The sequence below is a fragment of the Miniopterus schreibersii genome (genome assembly GCF_964146895.1).
Source record: "Miniopterus schreibersii genome assembly, chromosome: 8".
In the NCBI taxonomy this organism is placed as follows: domain Eukaryota; kingdom Metazoa; phylum Chordata; class Mammalia; order Chiroptera; family Miniopteridae; genus Miniopterus; species Miniopterus schreibersii.
In genome coordinates, this window is record NC_138109.1 from 38,323,862 (window position 1) to 38,349,322 (window position 25,461).

The 25,461-nt window shown below is 35.7% G+C and overlaps 1 protein-coding gene across 1 annotated transcript; it reads right to left on the bottom strand.

The window, feature by feature from the left end:
- Positions 1-338: 338 nt before the first annotated feature.
- Positions 339-23,566, bottom strand: TM2D1 (TM2 domain containing 1). The gene is made up of 7 exons (XM_081146253.1): positions 23,389-23,566; positions 21,372-21,441; positions 20,380-20,488; positions 16,461-16,552; positions 8,238-8,311; positions 2,982-3,111; positions 339-658 (listed from the first exon to the last, which is right to left on the bottom strand). Exons 1-6 carry the CDS (start codon positions 23,548-23,550, stop codon positions 3,001-3,003), a joined length of 618 nt encoding a protein of 205 aa, XP_081002379.1. The 5' UTR covers positions 23,551-23,566; the 3' UTR covers positions 339-658; positions 2,982-3,000.
- Between the last annotated feature and the right edge of the window lie 1,895 nt (positions 23,567-25,461).

Sequence of the window (25,461 nt, forward strand, 5' to 3'; positions counted from 1 at the left end):
CTGAGCTAGATGAGTCAGCATCTGGTCTTTCAAAAGCTAGTGCATCACTCCCACAGCAAAACGGAAAAAGTTCACACTTCAGAGGCCTGAACCAGTGCCAGAAGTACCCATGCTGCCTCAAGGTTTCAGACTCCCTGGTGATCTTTAGCTCCTTGGATACCGAGGCAAAGACAGATCTGAAAGCTACAGAAAACCAGGCGGGTTCACACTAGACCGCACCCCAGGCAATATAAATGGTATTTGTTCACACCACGTATTAACTGCTTTGAAGGATCAAAATGCAGAAGACAGCTAACATTCAACGGTTAAGGTTTCTTAATAATAAAGCAATAAAAAAATCTGAGTAAGCCATACTTTTATTTTTCAGAAAAAAAGACAAGTGGCAACTTGCCTTAGGAAAAGACATTACAGAACATCAAGATAATAAGCTATCTATCTCATAGAGACAGTAGCCTAAGAAAGACTATTGTTATACAGCTCTCAAAGAAAGTCCTATTAAATAAATTTCAGAATAAAATGCTTCCAACTAAAACAAAAGAAAAATATCATCAACAACAAAAAATCACACAGAATCCGTAAAATGGTATGTGAAGAAAAGGGGAAAATCTGGAAATCCACATACTGAGAGTTCACTATTAAAATCAACCAGGCCAGAATCCTAAAACAGAAGAAAGAAATATATTAAAACACTATTTTTAAAGAGTCCAATGAGGTTATTGTAGATGCACATTGTAATGCTTCATTTACTTAAGACATTTTTTCTTACCCTTGGGGCCCTTCTACATACACAGTAGAGATCATATGAATGACAATGCAGAGATCTGCCTTCTCAATGGGCCTTTTGAGTTTTAAATTTTAAATTTGAATCTGGAATCCTAATTAAATGTCTATATAATAGGCTACAGAGAATGGAATTGCTTTTTTAAATTTGCTTAGGCTCTGGCCCAGCAGCTCATATGGTTAGAGCATGGTCGTGATGCGCTAGGGTTGCTGCTTTGATTCCCGGTGAGGGCACATATAAGCAGCAACCAATGAATGCGCACATAAGTGGAACAACAAATCAATGTTTCTCTCTCCCCTCCTCTCTCTCTCTAATATTCAATTAAAATTTTTAAAATTACATTTACTTAATTTTTATACATTAGCAATCTATATACTTTTGAATGGGACACAATTTACAGTATAAAAACAGATTATGTGAAACTACTCAAGCCTTCTCATAAAGAATAACTTCCAAAATGAAGATTCTTAATACAAAATGATATAGTTGGTGAGGGCTGGGGTTGGGAGGGAGGTGAGCAACCAGTGGAACTCACAGAGATCTAGATGTGAGATTCAGTTTCACACTGACCACACTAAGTCTTAGTCTCAATTTGTCTCCTGTTAAGAAGAGGCAGATGGATTTGTAAGCTTCATTTCTATTTTAAATCCAAAGACTCTTATGGTTTATAAGAAAAGATTTGAAAAACTTTTTGGACAATCAGTTGAATAAACTCCTCAGATCTTGACAATGTCTATCACTGTTCAAACTCCTGACAGTATCTATAAAGCATACCCCATAATTTTACTGAGAAAAGAAAATAATCTACCTTATGGGCAAAATTATACTTTATCTCCTATTTATACGCTACAACGTAGAAGATAAATGCCTATTCCCTTCCTGGCCTCTAGAAATACTCTCTAAGATAGAGTCAACTGAAAACCCCAGGACTATGACTGTGGCCAAAATGTCTAGCCTGTCTTTCTCTGTCCTGACTCTGCAAGCTGCAGACAGTTCAGTGAACAATCACCTGACATACTCTGCACCCTCCATGCTATATAGGACTTCTCCATTACAGAGAGTGATTATACCAGGAAATTGTTTTCCTGAGAAAAATCTAGCATTACTGGAAGATTACTTATTAGAATAGACTAATGTACAGTCATGGAAATAAAAACCTTCTAGTAGCAGAGCCCTAGAGAACCAGAGTTGAATCAGGAAGACGAATGAGATCTCTGACTTCTCCAAGTATATTACCTATTTAAAGCTGAAGCCAATTAATAATTTTCATTGGCAGAGCCAAACTTTAGGTTAGAATAAGTACTTTAGTAGTTCAGGATTGAGGTCTATTAGCTTTCAGGTTTAGGGAAAAAGAAGAAAAGAGATTTAAAGATCCCACTGGCCCTGTCCAGGTGGCCCAGTTGGTTGGAGTATCATCCCGATACAGTAAGGTTGTGGATTCGATCGCCAGTCAGGGCACATACAAGAAGTGACGAATGAATGCATAAATAAATGAACAACAAATCGATGTTTCTCTCTCCCTCGTCCCTGTCCTCTCCTCTTTCTCTCAAATCAATCTTTTATTTTTTATTTATTATTATTATTTTTAATCCTCACCCAAGGATATTTTTTCCATTGCTTTTCGGCAAGAGTAGAAGGTGGGGGGGGGAGAAATCAATGTGAGAGACACATCAATTGGTTTCCTCCTGTACTCGCCCCGACCGGAGCTGGGGATTGAGCCTGCAACCGAAGTATGTGCCCTTGGCCGGAATCGAACCCGGGACCCTTCAGGCTGAGGAACAATGCTCTAACCACTGAGCCAAACCAGCTAGGGCAATACATTTTTTAAAAGATCATGATGAGCCTAGGAGAGAGACACGCAGAAAAGATATGCTTTACTGAACTACCTACAACACATACTTTCATCATAATGATATAATACTATGGACTATGTTTTTGTTTTGATGTTATTTTTTTCTTGTGAACTATGTCCTTTAACCATATTCACTGTAAAGAATGATAGTCTGAATTGAGAACTGCAGGAACAACGAGCATACATGAAAATGCTTTACAAAAGATTAGAGATATTTCGGGCGCATGCAGACCTGTTTCCCGAGAAGCCAAAGGAGAGGTTTACAACACTAAATGATCTCTTCTCAAATTCTCATAATTTTACACAAATAATATACTATAATTAAGTTTACATATACGTATCACTTACTGTTTCTTTTAAAAAATATTTATGGGTATAACTGTGTTTTTCTAAATGTCTCATTAGTAATACTCAGTCTTGTAAGTCTGGTTCCATAATAATCTATAATGTAACTGCTTCCATCTGAAGGTCCAACAATCTAGAAAAAAAAATTTTCAAAATTACTTTTTACCAAAGATATTTTCACAATACTGAGTTTATTTTTCTCAGTTGTTAATAAAATTATTTCAGTAGCACCAATAATACAACTCAAACTAATTCAAGCAAAAAAAAAAAACCAACAGTAATTTTTTTACATATTATATATATATATATATATAAAACCATGCAAAAGGAACTTACTTTATTAATGCTGATGGTTTTATTTGTAATTTATAAACTTTTGATTTTGTTAGTGGAAAATGTATTTTTGTTTGTATATATTTAAGTAGCACCCTAATAAAAATAAATTAATTAAAGGAAAAAATGCGATTACCAGTAAGTACTTTAATACCTAAACTTTAGCAACAGATACGATACTCCACTTAATGGCACTGCATTGTCACTGAAGGCATACTGCTCAAATATCAGGTACCTCAAATATCTTATAAATTTAAAATGTTATGAATGAATTGAAGAGTGAAAGGACAAAAAATAACACTTTATAAACTCTATCAATGTAGCCCTTTTCTATCTAGTGCACTTACGAGTTTTTCCATATAAAGAATTCAAATATTAACATTGGCGAGATCAAATCAGCTGAAGACTGACTAACCTGGTGAAAAAAGTAAAATGACTCAGCTGTCTGCCTGTGTCCATCCCAATTCCCCCAAAGTAAATTTATATTTTCTTAAAAGTCAAATTACATTTTTGTGTCCAGAGCTGATTCCTGTGTGTAGTTAATTTTAATATGAGGCCATTAAAACCATCTGATTAGCTACATTTTAATTAGGTATCAGAATTCCTACACAGTGAGAGAAATCAGGCATTCAGAATCCCTGACTTCACTTGATTTAAAGACTGTTTGGCATTAATCCTCAATGACCAACACAAACATCATTCCTCAAGAAATGAGTAATATTCACCATTATATCTCCTGAGGAAAACACAGCTTTGGGATTACTCTTAGAACCAGTTTAAGATACTCTTTGTTTTATGAACATTCCTTTAATTCATTAAGTAAAAATCTGCCCACAGCATAAGTGAACTCTAAGTGAAATCTACCTAATTAAGGTCACAAACACAAATTATCAGTCTCCTCAGTTTTCCAGTTTATTTCCCCAATAAATCACACCAGGGTTAAATAAACAATGCACAGGGTTAAATAAATAAATAGAGCTATTTGAAAGGCTTGCTATCTATAAAATGTCCACTGGTTTTTATGTATTGCTGTCCTATATCTAGTGAACTATCAAGGACTTTGACCAACTTTTCCCATACTGGTAATTAGGGTGATTGCATGTTTAGTCCTTTTGATCAACAACATATATTTCACAGGGCAAGGGTATAGGCCATGTCTTTGACAAAACAAACTGGCTTACATGGAAATGAACTCTAACCTTTACTTTATTTATGCTCTGAACTGAAAAGGCTTTTAAGAATTTTAGTAAAATTCAAAGTATTTAAATGATAAAGTCAAGGTAACTTTTTTTATTTTAAATCTGCAGTTCCCAAGGAAATATTTTATTTCTAATAATAAGTGAAATCTTATCATCAGACCACTCTTGGGATAGATAGATTGTAAGTTCCTTTAGGGCAAGGATCCCAATTTATTATACCTAACTGTGCTCATTAAACTCATTTTCACTGATGGCATAAAACCCAATATGTATAATTTATCATACCAAGTTTTTAAATATATATATATCTTTATTAATTTTATAGAGAGGGAGGGAGAGAGAAAGAAATAGAAACATCAATGATGAGAGTCATTGATCGGCTGCCTCCTGCACGCCCCCCACTGGAGATTGAGCCCAAAACCTGGGCATGTGCCTTGACCAGGAATCAAACCTCAATCTCCTGGTCAATGCTCAACTGCTGAGCCACGCTGGCCAGGCATATCATACCAACTTTTATTTGGATTCATTAGCTCTCAAGTGACCTCATAAAATTTAGAACTTTAAGACCCTAAAGAAAAGCAATCACTTTTTCAAAACCACCATTTTTAGTCTCTCATCTTCTCTGTAACTAGCACAAAGCCACACTTTTCACAAAGTATGCTGCACAGTTCAAATCAGCAAAATTTTTTGAGGGCATACTCTATGTTTAGCACACTATTAGTGCTATACAGGATTAATAAGTCTTTTTCCCCTCAAGAAGTTTATGTGTGAAAATTCAGACCTGGTGTGTAAAAGAAATAATACAAAAGCAACATATAATCCAATGCTAAAGTGAGTTACATAGATTAAATGCCAAACTAATGAGATATTTTATGAATTTAATAAATTTATTTATAGAATTCATAAATGTCTTAGAAATTATACAGCTTTTCTGAATTTCTGCTTATATAGTGATTAGTCCTTTAAGAAAATCTACTCTGTAATGTCAATAGGAATGAAAATTAAAGTAATTTATTCCATAATATATAGAATTGTTAAAAACTGTCACCAAGAACCCAACATACTTCCTTCTAACAATTTTCTATATTAAAATTACCCATCTTCATTTTTCTGATTTGTGTCTGTCTTGTCTCCATTTATCAGAAGAAATTTTCTTTTCTTTTTGTTTGACAGAGTACATATCAGTGGTTTGGGTGTAATTTAAAACGTCCACATTGTGTGAGAAAAGAGGTTTAAATGGAATCAAAATATTCTATTATTTTCTGGGAATAAAAAACTTAAATTGTCTAATCTATCCTTTATGATGTATACAAAAATATACAAGCACAAAAGAATGAGTGTTTTAAAATCTTTGGAACTGCCTTATGTGTAACTATATAGCAGGTTATGCACAATAGTTACCTATAACTGAAAGATTATACACTCCACATGTACCACTGATTTAATTTTTTATTGAATGCAAAAAATAACTCAATTAATGCTATGCATTGTTTCATGCCATTCATTCAGATAGTGCCACTTGAATTTTTTAGGAACAACAAAAAACATAAGAAACTTCAAAAGTTTATTAACAAATAGATAAACTCATGAAAATATTTTCAGTATATATAGCAACATGTAAAGTTTACTTACTTCAGCAATGTGTGCATTATACTCTATATTGTTTTGGTTCAAAGATGAAATAACTAGTGCTATTTTTAAGAGAATTTTCCTGGATTTGTGTTATAAACACTGTGAAGCAAAGTATGTTTTTATAGGTCGTGAGTTCATGCACAATATGTTTCTGGGATCACAGCCCAATAGAAAAACATTGCTATTCACTAGGGACTAATATTTAATGGCAAAGGAAAAAAAATCAGGGATGGAGAGACTGAAGAAGGAAACAAGAATAAACAAAAGGATGACGGCAAAATGTAGAAAGTTCATGAGAAATTGGAAACAATATATTTGTGACAAAAATATATTTGTTACATAGTTTCTAATATTTATAGTAAAAACTTATTTGATTTGCTGAAAAAAATAATTTTCTAATGTAGTAAACACCACATGTTAAGTATATTAAATGACATTTAGAATAAGGCTACAGAAATGATTTATTTTTCCTCTAATCTAAAGGCAGTCTAAAGTGGCCATACCTATTAAAATGTCTTATTTCGGGAAATTTATTGCAGAAATTCACACACTCTAAATCTACTTCAATAATTTCTTAATGTAATAGTCTCAATTCCAGATCTTTGACAAAAGAACTACTGTTCTGAAAAGTTTAGGCATACACATACCAGAAAGCAGTAGCTGAATCAATTAAGTTCTATAATTTGATATAAAGCTATAAAGGAATGATTTCACCCAAGAAAGAACCCAGTGTGAAAATATTAACTAAATGGTTGAGTTTCAAAGACAATGAATTCTGGATATTTTAAAGAATCCCAATAATACATTAAATTCCTTGGGTCCTCAATTAAAGTAAGAAACCCATTTCCAAACATATGTGCACAAGTACCTTAGCCTCTTCATGCCTGCTTGCCTGTCCCACAGTCAGAGAAGGCAGAATATTTGGTTAAACATATGTTTATGAATAAAGACAGGAAAATTCCAACTTTAAAACCAAATATTTTCCTTATTTAATTCTGGTATCTTATTGGTCCATATGCTGCCTCCTCCTCACAGTATGGTACTCTCCTCACAGTATGCTACCAAAAACCTCCTAGATTTTGACTTTCTCTTAAAGCATAAGGATAGATAGCATCAAGCAGACCAAACTGAGGAGTGGAAATACTGTATGAGAAAGAAGAGCAAAACTGATGATCAAAATACATACCGACACACTTGCTGAAGACATTAGGTGCTCCATAAATGCTTACTGAAATGCTGTTTTGTGACATTTGTTATGATAAATTCATCTTTCTCTAATTTAAGAATCCTCGTGAGTTAACCACAACCAGTTCAGTATAATTTAATAGAAAACATCTGGTGGCACTTTTAAATGCCTAAGGATAGCATTTCACAAACTACGCCTGCCTCCACAGCATTGCAGTAGCAGAAATGAGGCAAACACAGAGCAGCAGAGATGAGTATCAGGAGAGTTCTGATACATCACTTGATTATATCAATTTGATCTTGCCCTAGGCCAGCCCCACTCTTCAATTATCTATAGAGAACCCAAACATTCCTTTTTTCTTTTTGGCTTAAGCTAGCTGGATTTCAGTTTCTATAATTTGCAACCAAGAAAATACCAATTATTTAGTGCCTGTCCAATACAAAAAAAAAAAAAAAATTTGTTTCTGCCTCCGTATGTTCATATGTAAATATCAAATTCCCATCAATAGCCTATTGCAGTAATTGCCCATGTGGCTGTGACTATCAGAGAAAGAAACATAAGTTGGAGAAATAACTTCGACCCTTCTTAGAGATTCATAATACAAATTATAAAAGATTCTGAGAAGTTATCCAGTAGAGAAATCTCTTGAACTCAGTTGAACTCACATTTACAAATCATATTGACCATAAAATCCTTTTTTTATGAAGTTATATCTTTTAGAACTACTAATTGGTAGACCACAGGTTGGAAAATGCTATACTTGGAAACATGGCCATGATCCCTTGGATGTAGCATTGGAAAAAGTATTCTTAACTGCTTCCTAATATATTTAAGATATACCACAAGAAGATCAAAGAACTCAAATTTGAATGTAAAAGTATTTCATCTTCTAGATTAAAACTAACTTACCTGCATTGAAATAAGAATGAAGTCAATTAGGCTCCCAATTCCACAAAACCCTACAGTGCAAAACTTTAACAAACCTAGAAAAGAAAGTAAAATCATTTACAACCTGGAAAGTCTTATAAATATTAACAAACTTTTCCATTTCCCAATAAACCATTATATATACTACAAATTCTTTTTATCAAGAATATAAAACTAACACTTAAAATAATCAAATCTTCACCTAAAAATATGAGAAAAGTTTAAAGGTTCCTCTATATAGAAAAGCCACAACAAAAATAAATATTAGGAGCTGAAAGAAAAACTCAATGTGATCTTACAAAATTTCTTAAGAGAAAGGGCATAAAGAAATAAATCTTTAAATCTCAGTAAATCAAAGTTAGAGAACAACATTTAGTCCTAAAATCCTTATTTATTTATTTACTTAATACATTATATCTAAAGTTTAATATACACTTACAGTAGAAAGTCCAAATAAAGACTGACAAGGCACAGAAAATATAATCAGAAAAAAATGCTGATATTATAGTTAAATTAAAAAACTTAATTAGTAACCCAATTATCTTGAATTTATCCTATACTTTTTTTCTAAGCATCTCATGTTTATTAGCTCTATAGTCAAAATAACAATTCTGTACACTATATATACACCTCTGTTCTTGGTCCCAACCTTAGAGTTAAGGTTCTAAAATAGATGATAATAGAGCATATACAAGATATAACACAAAAACATGACGATGAAATCAGAAGAGGCAGATTGGGGGTGGGGGTGGGATGAGTAATCTCTCTTCTATATTTAAACTTGAGTTGCTTTCCAGACATTGCATTTGGGACATAAAAATGGTATGAAGCAAGACTCTTCGTGAAAGGGCAGTTCTAAGTATCAACTACATACAGATGCCAGTTAAAATCACAGAGTAGATGAGATCACCTCCTGCACAAAACTTGGAAACACAAAGAAGCCTGAAATACATTAGATGATTTTGACCCTTCTTAGTATTACACATATAGCAGAATAGTGTTCTAAGTACTAGGATAATACATGTTGGAAATAATTCAAAAACTATTAAAATATAACAATTATATGAAATTATTCTCTTAGTCTTCTTCAAAACACCTACCTACCTAATATTTTATATCTGGTTACTGTCTTATGGAAGCCCTATTCAGGAAATGTCTTTTCTTTTTATTGGTTTTAGAGAGAGAGATAAAGGGAGAGAGTAAGAAAGAGAGAAACATCAATTTGTTGTTCCAATTATTTATTCATTTATTGGTTGATTCTTGTGTGCCCTGACCAGAGATCAAACCCTCAACCTTAGAGTATGGGGAAGACGTTCTAACCAAACGAGCTACTGGGCCAGGGCTGGGAAGCATCTTTTATCTGTATTCACTCCTGTGTCTGTATAACCTACGACATTGTCTGGCACACGGTAAATGCTCAATATCTGTTAAATGAATGAATGAATTTTCTCACCTTTTCTGTTTCCTAAAGACTCCTAACTTTTTACCCATCATCTTATATAACAACTCCTTTAATTATTTTTTCATTAGTTGCATTTTATTACTGTTGCCCAAGGAACTTATTCACTCAGTCAGTATACTAACTCATTGTATTTCTGAAATGAATCCCACTTCACAAAGCATTTATAAATTTGGAAACATTTTCCTTCCTTCAATTTGTTTATTAAAAAAGTATTAAGAATGGTCCAAAAACAGTTTTTCTTTAATTATCTGCCACTATGAAGACTCTATGGAGACTATATAACCGTCAAACAGAGCCTTTGCCCTTGTCATCCCCTCTTCCAAAGGACCTCTTCCTGTAGCTCTTCTCATCTCAGGATGCTTCTTTAGAGAAGTCTTCCTAATGTGCCCTTCTAGAGCAGCATGCCACCCTCCACCCCTCCCCAGCCCAAGCACTCTATCACATCTCCCCTATTTATTTCCCTCACGGTACTGTTTAGAAATCTTTAACGGCCTCATTCACTGGTTTGCTCATTCATTGTGCCTTCCATTGCCAGGTAAATTTCTAAAGGCAGGGTCTTATCTTATTCAAGTCGATTCCTTGAACAGTACCCAACAGACAGCAAGAGTTTGATAAATACTTTTATAACTATCAAAATACCAGATACAATCACAAAATGTCTAACAGGGAGGAATTGTCTCAAAAAATTCAGGTATACATCTAATGGGAAAAAATACTACACAACCGTTTAAAAAATATTCTTCTCTAAACAAAGATTGTTAAGTCCATTAAAATCTAGACATTCTGCTGCTGAACCCCTTAAGAGTGCTTCAAAATGAACAGAAGTTCCTGTTCAAATAAAATATTAGATAAGGAAATGTGTGTGTTAGGAACTTTGGTAAATGTGACCTACTCCTGGAGAACACATTGAAAGAAACTACAGAACAGATCCAAGATGATCTTTAAGCATTTAAGGAATCTGCAAACAAATCTATAGTGACAGAAAGCAAATGAGTACTTGCTTGGGAAAGAGCAGGATAAGGCGGGCCAAGAGGCAGGGATTACAGATGGGCACAAGGAAACTTTTGGGAGTGACATATATGGTCATTACCTTAATTATGGTGATTGTTTCACAGGTGTATACATATGTCTAACTTATCAAACTGTACATTTTAAATGTGCACTTTATTGGATGTCATTTATACCTCAATTTATACCTTTAAAAAGATTTAAAGAAGTTGACTGTTTAAAAAAAAAAATCAAAGTTTAAAATCATTACATTGATTTATATCCATTCTCACTCCAAATGTGTGATATTAATTAACTATGGTCCATCTATTTCTCAAAATTTAAGGTAAACGATGACTTAACTAATGAAGTTGCTAATGCTATCTTAAATTTGTTTTAGCTTTCAAATATAAAAATACTTTATAAAAATAAGATAGGAAGGATACTAAGGATTAAAAAAAATGAGACAAAGAAAAAATTAGGATAGTACATGGCACATGGAAAACATTCGATAAATGTTAGCCTAGCTGCTACTTGTGTTACCACTATTTCTACTACTACTATAATTATTATTATAATCAAGAAATTTAGATAGCATAAATCTACATTCTTTATAGTTGCATCATCTAACCTAGTCTCATCTCTTGCAAATTCCTTCTGCCTGTGTTACAGTTCAACAAACTAACCAAAGTTCTTACTGTGTGTGCCCTGCTCTTGTATCTCCGTCATCTATCTCTGCATTTACGTGTGGTACACTGTTCTCTGCCTTGCCTCCTCCTTTTCCCGCCCCCCACTAATCCCAATCATCTAGCTGACCCCTAATAGTATTCTAAAATATCGAGAAAGTCTTCTCTAATGCCCCCGGGATGAATTTAGTGGCATTCCTAGACATTCTTCAGGACTTTTGAGTTGCAGCACAGCACATATCCCACGGTACAATTTATTATGTATTTATTTGTCTGTCTTTCCCTACACCTCTGTGAGCAACTTGAAACCAGGGCTATGCCATTCCCATGCCCAGTCAATGTGACTACTGAAGGAACAAACTGTATCAATGAATTATCTTATTTGTAAATAAACACTGATCAACTTGAACAAAAAGTATCATATATTCTAAACAGCATTTATTAAAACCAATACAAACTATTACTCTTATAGATTTCATTATTTTGAGCATCAGTACCAGTTTTTTAAAAGATGGGATATTTGTCAACTACCAAGAGTAGATTGACTTATTTTTCCCCCCAAATAAACAGTTTTCTTTGTACAAACTCTACTTACTAACTTTTTATTGTGGAAAGAAATACCAGCTTTAGACTTTAAAAATTGTTTTAAAACTCCAAATAAAAGTGTTTCCAATAAAGAAGAACTCATTTTTTTTCCTGAACCAGTATGACTATAGACATGTTCTTTCAAAAAGATTATGCTACCAGATGACATTAATAAAGCTTGTTTTGAGTGTACTTTATTTATACTTTAGTAACTTAAACTTTACATTTTAGAAACACAAATTCAATAATAGGATTTACGGGGATATAAAATAAAAAGAACAGATTAATCTGGGTTATTTTTAATTTTTTTGGTATTTTTTTGTTTTATTATAGGTTGAGCCTTGCAAATACTCTTCTGTCCGCATAACTGTTTTAGAAAACACAAATTACTTCATATTGAAGCTGTGGTGCCAACCTGCAAGTGTTCTGTAATGATTTGGTTATTATCATTTTTTTTGCACCTGTACCTATAAAGGAAAGCTTTCAAAAGTCTTAGAAAAGTTTAACCTACAAATCTCTTTATTTGTCCTATGATATGTGGATATTATATACCAGTCCAAACTGGTGACTTCAAACTTAAAGAAAAAAAGAGGAATAATATAACCAAAGATTTTTAAGATATGGGCTTAAAAACATACAACACTTAGTTATTCTCATAACGACAACATTTTCGTTTTAAAATGAATACCACTATGCAAAGAGCATCTCTCCTATAACTGCTTCAAAAGAGCTATCATCTTTGAGTATCTATAATCTTTTAATGCTAAGACGGGCAAAACAAAATATGCTAGTTCTTTCAGATAAAAGAAGTCACAAATGTTACAACAAAAACACAGAGACAGAATATTATTTAAAAAAATAAAACTTTGTCATGAAAAAAAAGGCTTCTAGCTAAAGCAGCACTGGTATATTGAGGAATAAACCAATTAAAAGAAATAAAGCTGGTTTGATGTAAAGTACAGCATAGTATAGTCAATAATGTTGTAATAACTATGTATGGTGCCAGGTAGGTACTGGAATATCATATGTGAAGAGGGGAGGGATACTTTGTAAAATTTATAATTGTCTAACTACTATGCTGTGTACCTGAAAGTAATATGAAATAATATTAAATTTAAACTGCAACTAATATTTTTTTAATTAAAAGAAAAAGAAATAAAGCTATACATCGTCCAAAAGAAACAAAATCTTCAAATTTACTCATCTGAATTTTTATTCTTTAACAATACACAGTCATAGCTGTGGGCTAATGAGAAATTTGAAATATCTAGAAAAAAAAATTTTCTTAAAGGAATTTTTAGATTTTATCAAATTTTTTTCAATCTCACCTGCCAACAAATTTTCCTTCTTCAATCCTGAAGTAAAATTTATAAAGTGAAGTATCACATTCAGCACTAAATTACTTTTAAAAAGCAAGTTTCATATTTGCATGATTTACATGATTTATTCTGTTCTTATAAAACTCCAATGATCATAAACAAAATAAGTATTTTAAAAAGCTACCTATAAATACAACCACTGCTTTTTGTAACCATAAAGAAAGATTAACTTAAATGGAAGTAAACATCTAAATTGAAAGTACTAAAATTCCTTAACCTTGGATTCATGGTAAACATGAAAATTTACCTAAAAACATTTAAATTTTTAAAATTTACAAACGTTTTAATTTGACAGATTAGTTGATAAAACATATCAAAATCTTTAACATTAAGATAGTTAAATGCAAGGAAGATACAGATAAAAATACTTGAATGCTTAAGCAGATTTTCACTCTCATTCCAAAATCCCACTAAAAAAATGGCAAAGGGATTTTTAGAATCACAAACTCAATACAACAAAGATAATGGAAGATAAGGCAATAGCAACAAAAATTCAGGAGCTGTAAGACAGACTTAATCTTGAGAAAGCTGTATCTTAAACCAAAGTCAAAATGTTTGTTGACTTAATGAACATCCAAAGGTGGTTGTGATAATAAAGGAAATTATTTAAAGATTTTTTTTTTAAAGCCTTTATACTGAGGCATAAAGTTAAATGTAAAAAATTATATTTGCAAGTTTATGGAATCTCTGACTCAAAGGGTCTGTTTGACTGAAGCCAATAACAGATTGGAGTAGCAGTGGCCAGAGAAAGGCAACTCCTGGCAATGTCAGTGAACTAACCATTCACTAACCAAGGCTACTATACAGAATTTTATACAGAGCTTTATACCTAGAGTTTGACTGTACATAGAAAAAATTTCACAATGTACATATCAACATATTTTTATGTGCTGCAATAAATAAAAAACATTAACTTACACTACAGGACATGACAGCTCATCAGACACACATTACATGAAACTAAAAAGTTACTCATTAACCCAAATATTTAAAATACATTCACTGTGCAAAATTATCACAATAAACTGTCCTAAAGAACAGTGTTTTCTCCTTCCTCCTAACCTTTTTAAAACTTTTTTAAAATTAGAAAAGTTTCCAAAAATATATATATGATCCTATCCTCTTAAAGAGAACATAAAGAGAATGCAAGGACTAAAGCAGAGGATTTGGCTGTATTCTAACCATCTGATATCACCATTCCATTTTACTTTCTCATTATAAACCTAGTTTCTCCAGCTAACCATGCATCCTTCCATCCATCCATAATTTAAAAAGAGTATGACAGACTAAATGTTTTTATCCTGGCAACTCAGAGGCCTTCGTGCATATTATATGGTTTTCTGCTATGTTATAAAGAGACATGGTTGCTGATATACATGTCATGAATGTGCCAGGACTACTGCATCGATCTCTTTTCAGCTTACTCTGCCACCAGTCTTTCTCTGTCTAAGCTATTTCCCACAGTTCCTCCAGTATCATCTTCCTGAAATAACCATGATACTCGTCTGATTAAAAACTTTTAGGGCTTCCAACATTAAAGAGTAAGGTCCAAACTCCCTAAGAAGAACTCAAAGCCTTTCATAATCTGACCACAGGCTACCTCTGCAGCCACTTTTCACCTCCTGCCATCATTCTTTCCACACCACAGGTTAAAGTATCCACCATTCTTTCAACATGCACACAAGCACCTTCACACCCTGTTTGCCTTTGACATGCTATTCCCTGTAATGCCCTAAACCTCTGTAACCTGTTTATCCTTCAAAACATAGTTCAAATGTCACCTCATCTAAGAAGTCCTCCCTCACACTCCAAGGACTACTCAACCAGGACCCCTGTGCTCTCATAGCACTTTGTTATGGTTCTGTAATAGCGCTGTATCATACATTGACCTACCAACATATTTATTTTCTTTTTAACCAATATGAACTGTGATCATCATTATTTCCAGAGCACTTACTTACTTAATAGGTAGTAAACGATGAATAAGTGTTAACTGAATAAATTCATGTATACAGTATTTTAAACTTTGACTTCTATTTATGATCTTATAACACTGAACTCCAGGTAAGGCTGTCAGGAACATATTTCCCACCAACCCCACAGTAGAGATTCCTCTTTGATCTCTTGTGGGTAGCAACACAGAAAGAATAAGATTAGCTTTGCTAGCTGGAAAGCAGAGCATTTAGAAACTTTAAATTTGCTTGGTGAAGGGCTAATGTAGAAGCGGAGTACTACAGTAAATACAGCATGATCTCTTGAGCCAGAAAATTGGAGTTCAAATTCAGGTCACTAACTGAGTGTCCTTGGGTAAATCTCTTAATCTCATGACAATTTCCCTATCCATAAAACAAGAATGATAACAACAAATATGTCACAGAATAAAGCAAGGCCTCTAGAGTCAGTAAATCCCTTAACCTCCCTGGTGACAATTTCCCTACCTGTTAAAGAAGATTTAAAGAGGATGATAAACTCAGACAGTTGCAAGGCTTAAATAAGGGCCTGCATGTGAAAGTACTACTTAAACAAAAGCTATTGTCAAATGAAAATAGTTTGCATAAGCTTTAGTAGCTATGGTAAATGTGAAGATTCCAGTGAGGAGGAAAGTATGGGGAGGGCTGCTAAGGGTAATAAAGGTCAGGCTCCACACCACCTTATGTTGGCTGCTGTAGTTCTCTAACTCCAACTTCTCCTGAAAGTAGTAGTTTCTATTCCGAAGCCAACACTGAGGGAGATCCAGGTAGAAGAAAATATTTTGAGGAGAGATAGGGTGAGAGATGTTTTTATTCATAAAATATTTATCAAGCACCCACTGTGTGCCCAGCACTAGCAATGACAGCTCAGGTCCACTGTCCTCAATAAGTGACTATACTATCTTGAGTATGTATTCTCATAAAGATGAAAACATGGGGAAAGTCAGTATTTCCTATCTGAGCTGAAGTGTAGAGCTAACTATTAGCTCTATACTCATAGAAGAACGTTAACTATTCCACTTAAGGTACATGGAACTTGTAACTATTAATAGTATTCAGAGATTTCATCTATAAGAATAGGTACACTTACCTACAACACAAGTTTCACAAGGGTTTTTTTAATGAAACATACTCACCCAAGGCAGGGTAGCCAAGGTAAAATCGATCTGCTCCCAACCATCCAAGAAAAAGAGACAGTGCAACAGCCACTTTATATGAATAGCCATTTCTGCATAAAATTAGAACCTGAGTGTCACCTTCATATATTTCCAACATGTAACATTTTAGAAAACAAAATTACTAATTATTATTTATTTGTTAATTGGTTCATTCATTCATTTATTCATTCAATTAATGCTTTTTGGTATGCCAGGCACTATTGTAGGCTATTGGAATATTTAATGAACAAAAAAGGGAAAGATCCCTGTCCCTAAAGAGCACGCAATAAACATATTCAAAAAGTAAATCGTATATTATATTAAGAAAACCATGAAATTGCCATATGAGTACAGAAAGATAAAAGAGATTCACAGACTGAGTCAAGAGATATTCTAATATTAAGAGATCAAGAAAAGGAGAAAGCAGGAGACTGAAAAGTAGCTGTTTAACAGTGAGGAAGAAGTGTAACTATAAGAGTGTGGTATCCTGGAAGTCAAATAAAGGCAATGTATTGAGGAGAACAGAGTGATCAAATGTACCATTGTGACTGACGGGTCACGTAAGATAATGGCTGAGAATTTGCCAGTAAATTTAACCAAGAGGAGATCATTAGTGACCTCAGCAAGGACAATTCTGGTAACATAATGAGGGCAAAAGACAGAACAGAGCAGGCTTAAGATTGGAAGGAAAAATATTAAAAAAAAGAAGTACTAGACAACTCTTTTGAGGAGTTTTGCTGCAAAGGGGAGTAAAGAAATGAGAGGTAGCTGGAGTTATTTTAAAGTCAAATTTGATGTCAGTCTCCTATTTACAATCCTATGTGTTTTGCATCGCACTTATAATTAGGACATTTTCGTGGAGTTGGGGAGATGGTAAATGGCCTAGAGATTCTATTTATGCATCTAATATTACAAAGATGCCAAATTTTACGCTGGGGGCAGTGGTGCCCCATCTACGTTGGAATGAAGCACCAGACTAGAAGTAGAGAAGTATATTAGGAGGCTTTCTAGAAACTCAAGCTATAACCTATTGGACAGTAGCAGTGGAAGAGAAAAGTGTACAAAATTGGGAAACATTAAGAAGGAAGAAATAATCAAACTAAACGTGGGGAATGAGGGAAAAGGAGAAGTGGAGAATGACTCCAAAGTTTCTGCTTAAGAAACTAGGTAGCACAGCTGCCATTCACTAAGACCAAGGAGGAAATGAAGGAAAAGATGATAGATTCAGTTTGGAACCTTAATGTATAGAAAGATGGCAAGAGAAGTCAAAGGAGTGGATGAATGAAAAACAGAAAAGGACCATAGATATTATCTGAGGATATCAGGATTAAAAAAAGAAGCACAGGAATCAAAGGAAACAAAAGAGTGTTTTATACTAGAAGTTAAAGAAAGTATTTCAAAAGAAGGGAGTGCCAAATGCTATAGAAAGATTAAGATATGAACTATAAATATACATACGATACAGCAACAAAGGTCGCTGATGAATTTTGGCATGGCCAAAAGCCATACTGCATTACACAGAAAAGTTCATAAAAGAGAAAAAAGAAACAAGCCTTTTAAAAACCCTGGCTGGTGCCCGGCCAGGCATGGCTCAGTGGTAGAGCATCAACCTAGGATCCAAGAGATCACAGTTCAATTCTCAGTCAGGGCACATGGCCGGGTTGCAGGCTCAATCCCCAGTTGGGGGCATGCAGGAGGCAGCCGATCAATAAGGACTCTCTCATCATTGATCTTTCTATCTCTCTCCCTCTCCCTAAAATCAATAAAGATATATTTAAAAACAAAACAAAACAAAAAAACTCTGGCTGGGAAGGGAAATGAAATTAGAAAAGCAATTATCTATATAAATAAGTCACCATAAAGAATAATCTGAAAACTGGTGGTGTAGTAGAGAATGTCTAACTATTCAACAAACCATTTCTCTTTTTCTCATGGAAATATAGCTAAACTACATAATCTAGCCCACCTTGCAGTTAAGTGCAGCCATAACTGAGTTTTGTCCAATGAAACTCAATTATGGACAGAAGTGATGTATGCCATTTCCAGGTCTGGCCCATAAAACACTCCTAAAAGGACTCTAAGGACTAGATAGAGGAAGCAAAGCCATAAGATGAAAGGAGCAAGGCCCCTGCATGACTGCATGGAGCAACCCTCACTCCCTCACCTCACCCAGACCTCCAAGTCAACACAAATTGGACTATGATATGAGTGAGAAATAACTTTTGTTAGCCTGCTCCAACAAATATAAATAGGTTTGTGGCTCGGCAATCAATCAGACATGGTTACTAGACTTCAGCTGCTGGAGAATACATTATATAATGGCTACATCTGCAATATTAAGATGAAGTTTTAATCAAGTATCAATATTATATACAGAAGAAAAACATGTAAACTGGAAAAGGGACACTAAAGAATAAGAATTTGTCAGTAGCTGACCAGCAGCTGGCTCTTTGATAGGCATGTGTTGAATATCCTGATAAAGAAAAATGATATATCAGGTTATCTTAATTTTATGACCTTATTAGAATTATCCATCAATCTAACTCCTGTTGTTTTGATTCAATGCTCATCAAGCAAATTCTATTTTAGACCTGTAGAATTTACTACAGAATGGGGAATAAGGTGGCCAGGAGACTTGGAATATTTGGTTTCCTTGATAGTTATAATTCTTATCATAATTGACATCACTGTCTTGTGAGCATTAGTGCAGCTCAGTCACATTGAGCCTAATCTACCCAAAGACACTGAAAAGAAAAATCAGAGTTAACTTGGAAATTAATGAATAGATCACTGTGGTGTTACCAATACAGGTAATTTGAACTCGTAAGGTCCAACCTGAGTGGCTAGCTCTTCTAAACAGATGATATTCTTAGTTATTTTATTATAGCCTATAATAACTTAGACCAGCACTTAATAAATTGTCAACTGGAGTGTTTAAGGTAGAAATATCAATCTATAAATTTCAAAATTGACTAAACCATATCTAAATACTTTAGAAATAATTCCTTTTAACAATTTTTACTTTACTAATGAGAACTCTTACAACCTAAGAATCCTAAGAGATTGGCTTAGGATTACACAGCAAGATAGAATCTAAAGCCCCTCATTAATTCAATGAAATAGGATCAAAAGGGGAAAAAAAAAAGGTTCTACTAATAATTTCTAAGAATTCTAATAGAACTTATAAAGCCAAACAGTGGTTATTTCTTGATATAACTTCAAATAGGTATCATCAAATAACTGCAACAATGTACAGTTAAAAGGTAAAAGATAGTGCCAACAATTAATAAAAGTGGGTAAAACTAAGTTTTTAGTACAAAGCAGAAATAAAAGAATAAAATGTTAGCTTTACTGTAGCAAAATTAAAAGCAAACTTAAAAGTCCTTTAAACAAACAATATTCCTAATAAAATAAAGCCTTTTGTCTTAATATCCCAAACTAACTTTTGAGTTGTTTTACATTACTATTCATCATCCATACCTATTACAAAAAATGAAACCAAGTTTCAAAATGCCCTTAATATGCGAACAATTTAATAGTTAGCATTCTTTTAATACTACAGGTACATAATCCTTTATTTGAACTCTAGAAATCCCCCAAATTTTGAAAACAGAATTTTTTTCCTAACTCATTTGAGTAGCCTAAGTGACTGAACTGACGTGGTGTGAGGCCATTCAGTCTTTGTTTATCCCAAATAGTGAACTATAGAGCTTTACTTGGTTGGTAAACTACATTTATAAAACAATATGCACACGTAAAGTAGAGGTTTTCTGATACAAGCAAAAAGTTAAATTAGGGCACAATTTTCCCCATAAATTAACTCTATCTCTTCACTCCATGCAACCAAGATACAACATAGGCAAGTAATCTGAAAATTTAGCTTCAGTAAAGTACTTACACGTTTCGGCAAGATATGGGCTTGAGAAAACCAACTTCGTTTCCAGTAAAATTTGTTTCATTGCCACCAAAATCCTTACAAGTTATGTTGGGTGCTGGAAAACATGGAACTAAAAGCAGAAAAAGGCAAGAAACCATTTTTTTCCTGTAGAAGAGGTATGTAATTATGTTGCTGCTTTTTAAGACTAGCAAAGCCTGCAAGAGAATATAACATGTAACAAACCACCTCCCAATATAACACCTGACATGAGGTTTTAATTTAAATAGGAAAAGTTACATTACAGACTGACAGACAGACAGACAGACAATCAGCCCTGCCCAGTGTGGCTCGGTTGGTGGCTCGATTGGTTGGAGCACCGACCCAAGCACTGAGGGCCTGTCTCAGGTTCGATTTCCAGTCACGGCACATGCCCTGGTTGTGCCGTGACTGGAAACATTATTTTAGAATAGATGATCCCCAAAACCATTAGGGTAAGGGTTTGTTATCCATTATCAAAACATCTCTAAGAAAATACTGATACAAAAAAGAGAAAATACTGATGTGTATTTAAAATCCTCACTGTACTGTTTTCATACTTAGGATATGAAGTATATTTTACAAGTGCATAATATGGGTGATATAGCTGCTCACCGTACCTTATTGGACTAACAGTCTCATTTCAAGTTCTTTACAAGTAATTAAAAATCTAACTAAAGAAGCACCTTTGCATAACACAGCTTGGTTAATAAAGGGCATCAAGACAGCTATATAAACTGATTCCAAGGATTTAAAAAAAATTAATGAAACCATAAAGCTTCCCAGTTTATATAACTAAAGAGAATAAGATTCTTTTTTAAATTCTCTAGCCAGTTCTCCAATATTAAGTTGTTCTGGAAACTGAATGATGTTATAACTCAAGAAAACAAACACATTAATTACTTTTAGTCATCATACATCGATCTATGAAATAATGTTTTAAAAATTATTTTTAAAGACATTTCTGCAAGTCTTACCATGAGCTGTGTAGTTTGTACAGTTAACTGGTTCTTGTGTAGCATCATTTATTTTTGGATCTTTACAAATATATTTAAGAAAAGTTAAGGAAATGTAAACTCTATTCCAACACAAAACATTACCATCTGTTTAATATCTTATATATACTCCTGTTTATACTCACATGTAAAGAGAGGCTGTTAATTTGTCCAGGTCAAAAAAACAAGCACAAACATATATACTATCAGTGTCACTAAATAATACCTGAACATTAATTTATTACAGGAAAAGTGTATTAATATATACTGAAAGCACTAGCAAAGAATGCCGTCTTTAAAGAGCTTCCGTTAGGGTTTAAGCACAAAGCAAAAGAAAAAACAGAAATAAAAATCTTTACCAAATTATTGTGAAAGAGCTTTAGGGTTAAAAAAAAAATAAAAAAAATAAAAAAATCTGTTTCCAGAGAATTGACTGAACTAATTTTGGGGGCCCCAAGTATTGCCTTATACGTCATTTCATGCAACATGAAAACCCTGTGAGATACTCTTATTCTCACATTATAGAAGCACAAACTGAGGCTTCAAGTTTGAGTGACTTATCCAAGGCCATGTAAGTGATAGGCTGTAAAATCAGGCTTCCTGATTCCAAGCCTAGGGCACTGTCCATCAGAGTACAAAAAAGATGGTGTTTTAGGTGGGTCTACATGGTCTCCCAACAGGATTTTAAGCCTTTGGAAACATATAATAATTATATTCTTATAGATGTTCAAAACACTTGGGTGCTTTTCTGTTTCCTAAATATTCTATTGGCACTACAATGATTTAAGTAAGGTATTCATAAGATGTCTCTGCGTTAAGGTTTTTGAATCAGTGTTGGAAACCTCATTTTTATGCCAGGAGTAACAGATATTTTCCAGTTATCGTCACCTCATTGTCCTATATGCTCAGGCACTTCTCTCTCGAGTACAAAAAGCACAACTCTTCATATTGCCCAATTATTTTCTTGGAGAGAACCACCCTGACACTTTTGCCAAGAAAAGAACTCCACTTACTAGGTTAGTGATTCTCAAACTCCAAGCAAAATGGTATTCAGCAAATATGAGCTATTCAGTAAAAAACAAATAACCATGGCCTCTCAACTCATACTACCACTACAGGATAGAATGTTCTTAATTTTAAAGACTTTTCTCTCATAGAATCTTTCTTATATCTCTGGCTTCTGTTATTAATTTTTCTGTTACACAATTTGTATGAAACTGATTTTGTACAAAAGTAGCTATTTTAATTTGAATGCAACTCCCATTTCATACTGTTCCTCAGTTTACCAGAACTCTTACAATGGACAGATCCACTCAACCCCTTGAGCCTTAGTTTTCTCTTCTGTAAATAAATAGTTGACACATACAGTCCCTACTACGTGCCAGCCATTATTCTAAGTGATTTTCCTGTAGTACTAATTTGTCACAACAATTAGACGTTTAAGTTGGTTCCACTGTTATCTATATTTTTAATCACTGAGAAAACAGAGTTCAAATAATTTGTCCACAGGTACAGAGTGGAGCCCCCTGACAGTCTGACATCTCACGGAGTTTGAGAATTATAAAAGGTAATACATATAAACTTAAATGATAAACAGGCAACACACACTGCCTTTATTTTTATTAACTACTATGTCTCGCTCCAAGTCCGAAAAGTTCCAGGGTAGAGCCTGTCAATCTTTTTACTACTGTGCCTGGAGCAGGGCCTTGCACACTTCAGGATGTAGGTGTTTGTTGAACAACCCAACCTCCCCCCCACCCCCAGGCCCAGTAACAAAAAAATCGGTGGATCGGAAGAAAAAGCGCCAACAATCGTAAAACCCCAAGGAAATCACACAGGGTGGCCTGTTTTTCCCACCCCTCATCTCTCTTCACCTCCCAGGATCCCTCGGTCATTCGAGCCCACGGGTCACCACCGTTCCTTTCACTCCAACGCTCGCTCGCGACCCACTCGGGACCCCAAATCTACCTCTTCCCCAGGGGGCAGCTTCTCACAGAGGATATTGTCCCACTTTGAGGTCCTCGCACTTAAACGTCTCCTCGCCCCCGGCGGCGGCAGCTCCCCAGGGTCCCGTGGTGACTGACACGAACCACAGGACACCCAGGAGCTGGACAGCCACGGTCTCGGGAACAGCCGGCCCGGAGGCCCAGGCGGCCGCCATGCTGGGGACCGGCGCGTCCCTCAGACTTCCGCTTCCGCCTCCGCCCAGGAGCGGGCGGGAGAGGGCGGAGCGAGGGAGGCTCTTAAAGGGACCTAGCTTTGGCTACGCGCAGGTTCTTCTTCCCGGTCCGCCAGCCGGGTCGCCTGGGGGAGCGGAGGTTGGATTTCCACCTGGGAAAAAGGAGGAGGCTGGCCCTGCGGCCGCCCCACTGCTCACCCCCGAGCCGACCGTGCTGTGGCTTTTCCGTCCGCGGAAGTGCGGGCGCGCCGGGCGCTTTGATAAACGCCTTACAAACATCATCTCCGTTAGTCCCGGCAGGATTGGGGTGTGCAGATGACGAACCCGGCGCCAAGACTCCTAACGAACACGTTGACTTTATGACCGATTGGAGTGAAAGGGATGTTAGTCCCGTTTCAGAATCTGTGCTCTTACTGTTACGATACAGCGGCCTCCCGGTTGTTGAGGGGATTTGCGGAGGGGCCCCGGGAGCCGCCCCTCAGGCCGCAGCGTCGCCGGTTCCCGGGAGCGGTCGGCGGGCGCAGGCCCGTCCCAGGGAGCAGACCCGCCTTCGCCTAGGCCGAGCGGAAAGTCGGCGTTGTTTTTAATTTTAGGAAGATTTTATTTTGTACTTAATTCTGAAGTCTGCATGACATCACTACAGTATTTTAAAAAGCCGTTTTGTTTATCATTGTTTTCATTTACGATGTTTGTATGCTACCTCAGAACCGCTCCCCGGCGGCGCCGCTGAAACCGGCCTCCAGCCGGCAGGGCCCTGCCCGCGTCCTCTGAGGGCCGATCTGCAGCAGAAAAGCAGCATCGTTATACCCCCAGAGAGCCCTAAGAGGTTAGAACTGGATCACGGTGGTTTCATCAAGTAAATGGGCATGACTGGTAACACGCACATTGTAGGTGTCACTGTTCTGTGTGATCTGACGGCTCCAGAGGCGAGGTGGCCGTGCGATTCACCAGGTGTTGTGAACAATGTCGATTCTTGGGCCCCATCCCTAGAGGTTCTGATTTCCGGTTCAACGCAAGGGAGCCACTCTCCTAATGTAATTTCTTTACTTGCAGATGAGTTATTGGTTACCCGGACACAGGCAATGGTCTGAAGATGGGAATTGACCTTTGGCCTCTCAGTGAGCTGGTTGTAAGGAGCCAAGCTGAAAGCAGCGGGAAAGTTGGAGGGCTCCCCCTCCCCGCTCTCGTTTCTAAATTTTTATACTAAAAGTTCTGTAGTAGGGAAATCTTTTATACTGACCAAATGAGTATTTTTTTTAAGTGAAAGTTTAATCCTTTTGCCCCTAATGTAAAAGCATTTGGGTCTGAATGGTGCCTCTTCATCCACAGTAACACTGGTTTTGAAGAATTGTATTACACAGTGATGCCCAAACTTTAGGGAGCATCAGAATCGCCAGGAGGATTTGTTCAAACACAGAAGGAGCCCGGCGGGGCCTGGCTCAGCAGTTGAGCATCGACCTAGGATCCAGGCAATCAGGGTTCGATTCCCGGTCAGGGCACATGCCCAGGTTGTGGGCTCGATCAATGACTCTCTCATCATTGATGTTTCTATCTCTCTCTCTCTCCCTCTCCTTTCCTCTCTCTGAAATCAATAAAGATATATTTAAAAAGATAAAAAATTTTAAAAACACACACAGAAGGAGCCCTGGCCAGTGTGGTTCAGTGGGTTGGGCATCAACATGTGCAGGGAAAGGTTGGCTGATTTTATTCCACTCAGGGCACATGCCCAGGTTTCAGGCGCCATCCCCAGTAGGGGGCCTGCAGGAGGCAGCCAATAAATGTTTCACTCTCACATCAATGTTTCTCTCTCTCAAAACCAATAAAAAATCTTTATAAAACACCAGGATGGGCCCCACAAGCAGAGTTTCTGAATCTGAAGACCTAGGGTAGGGC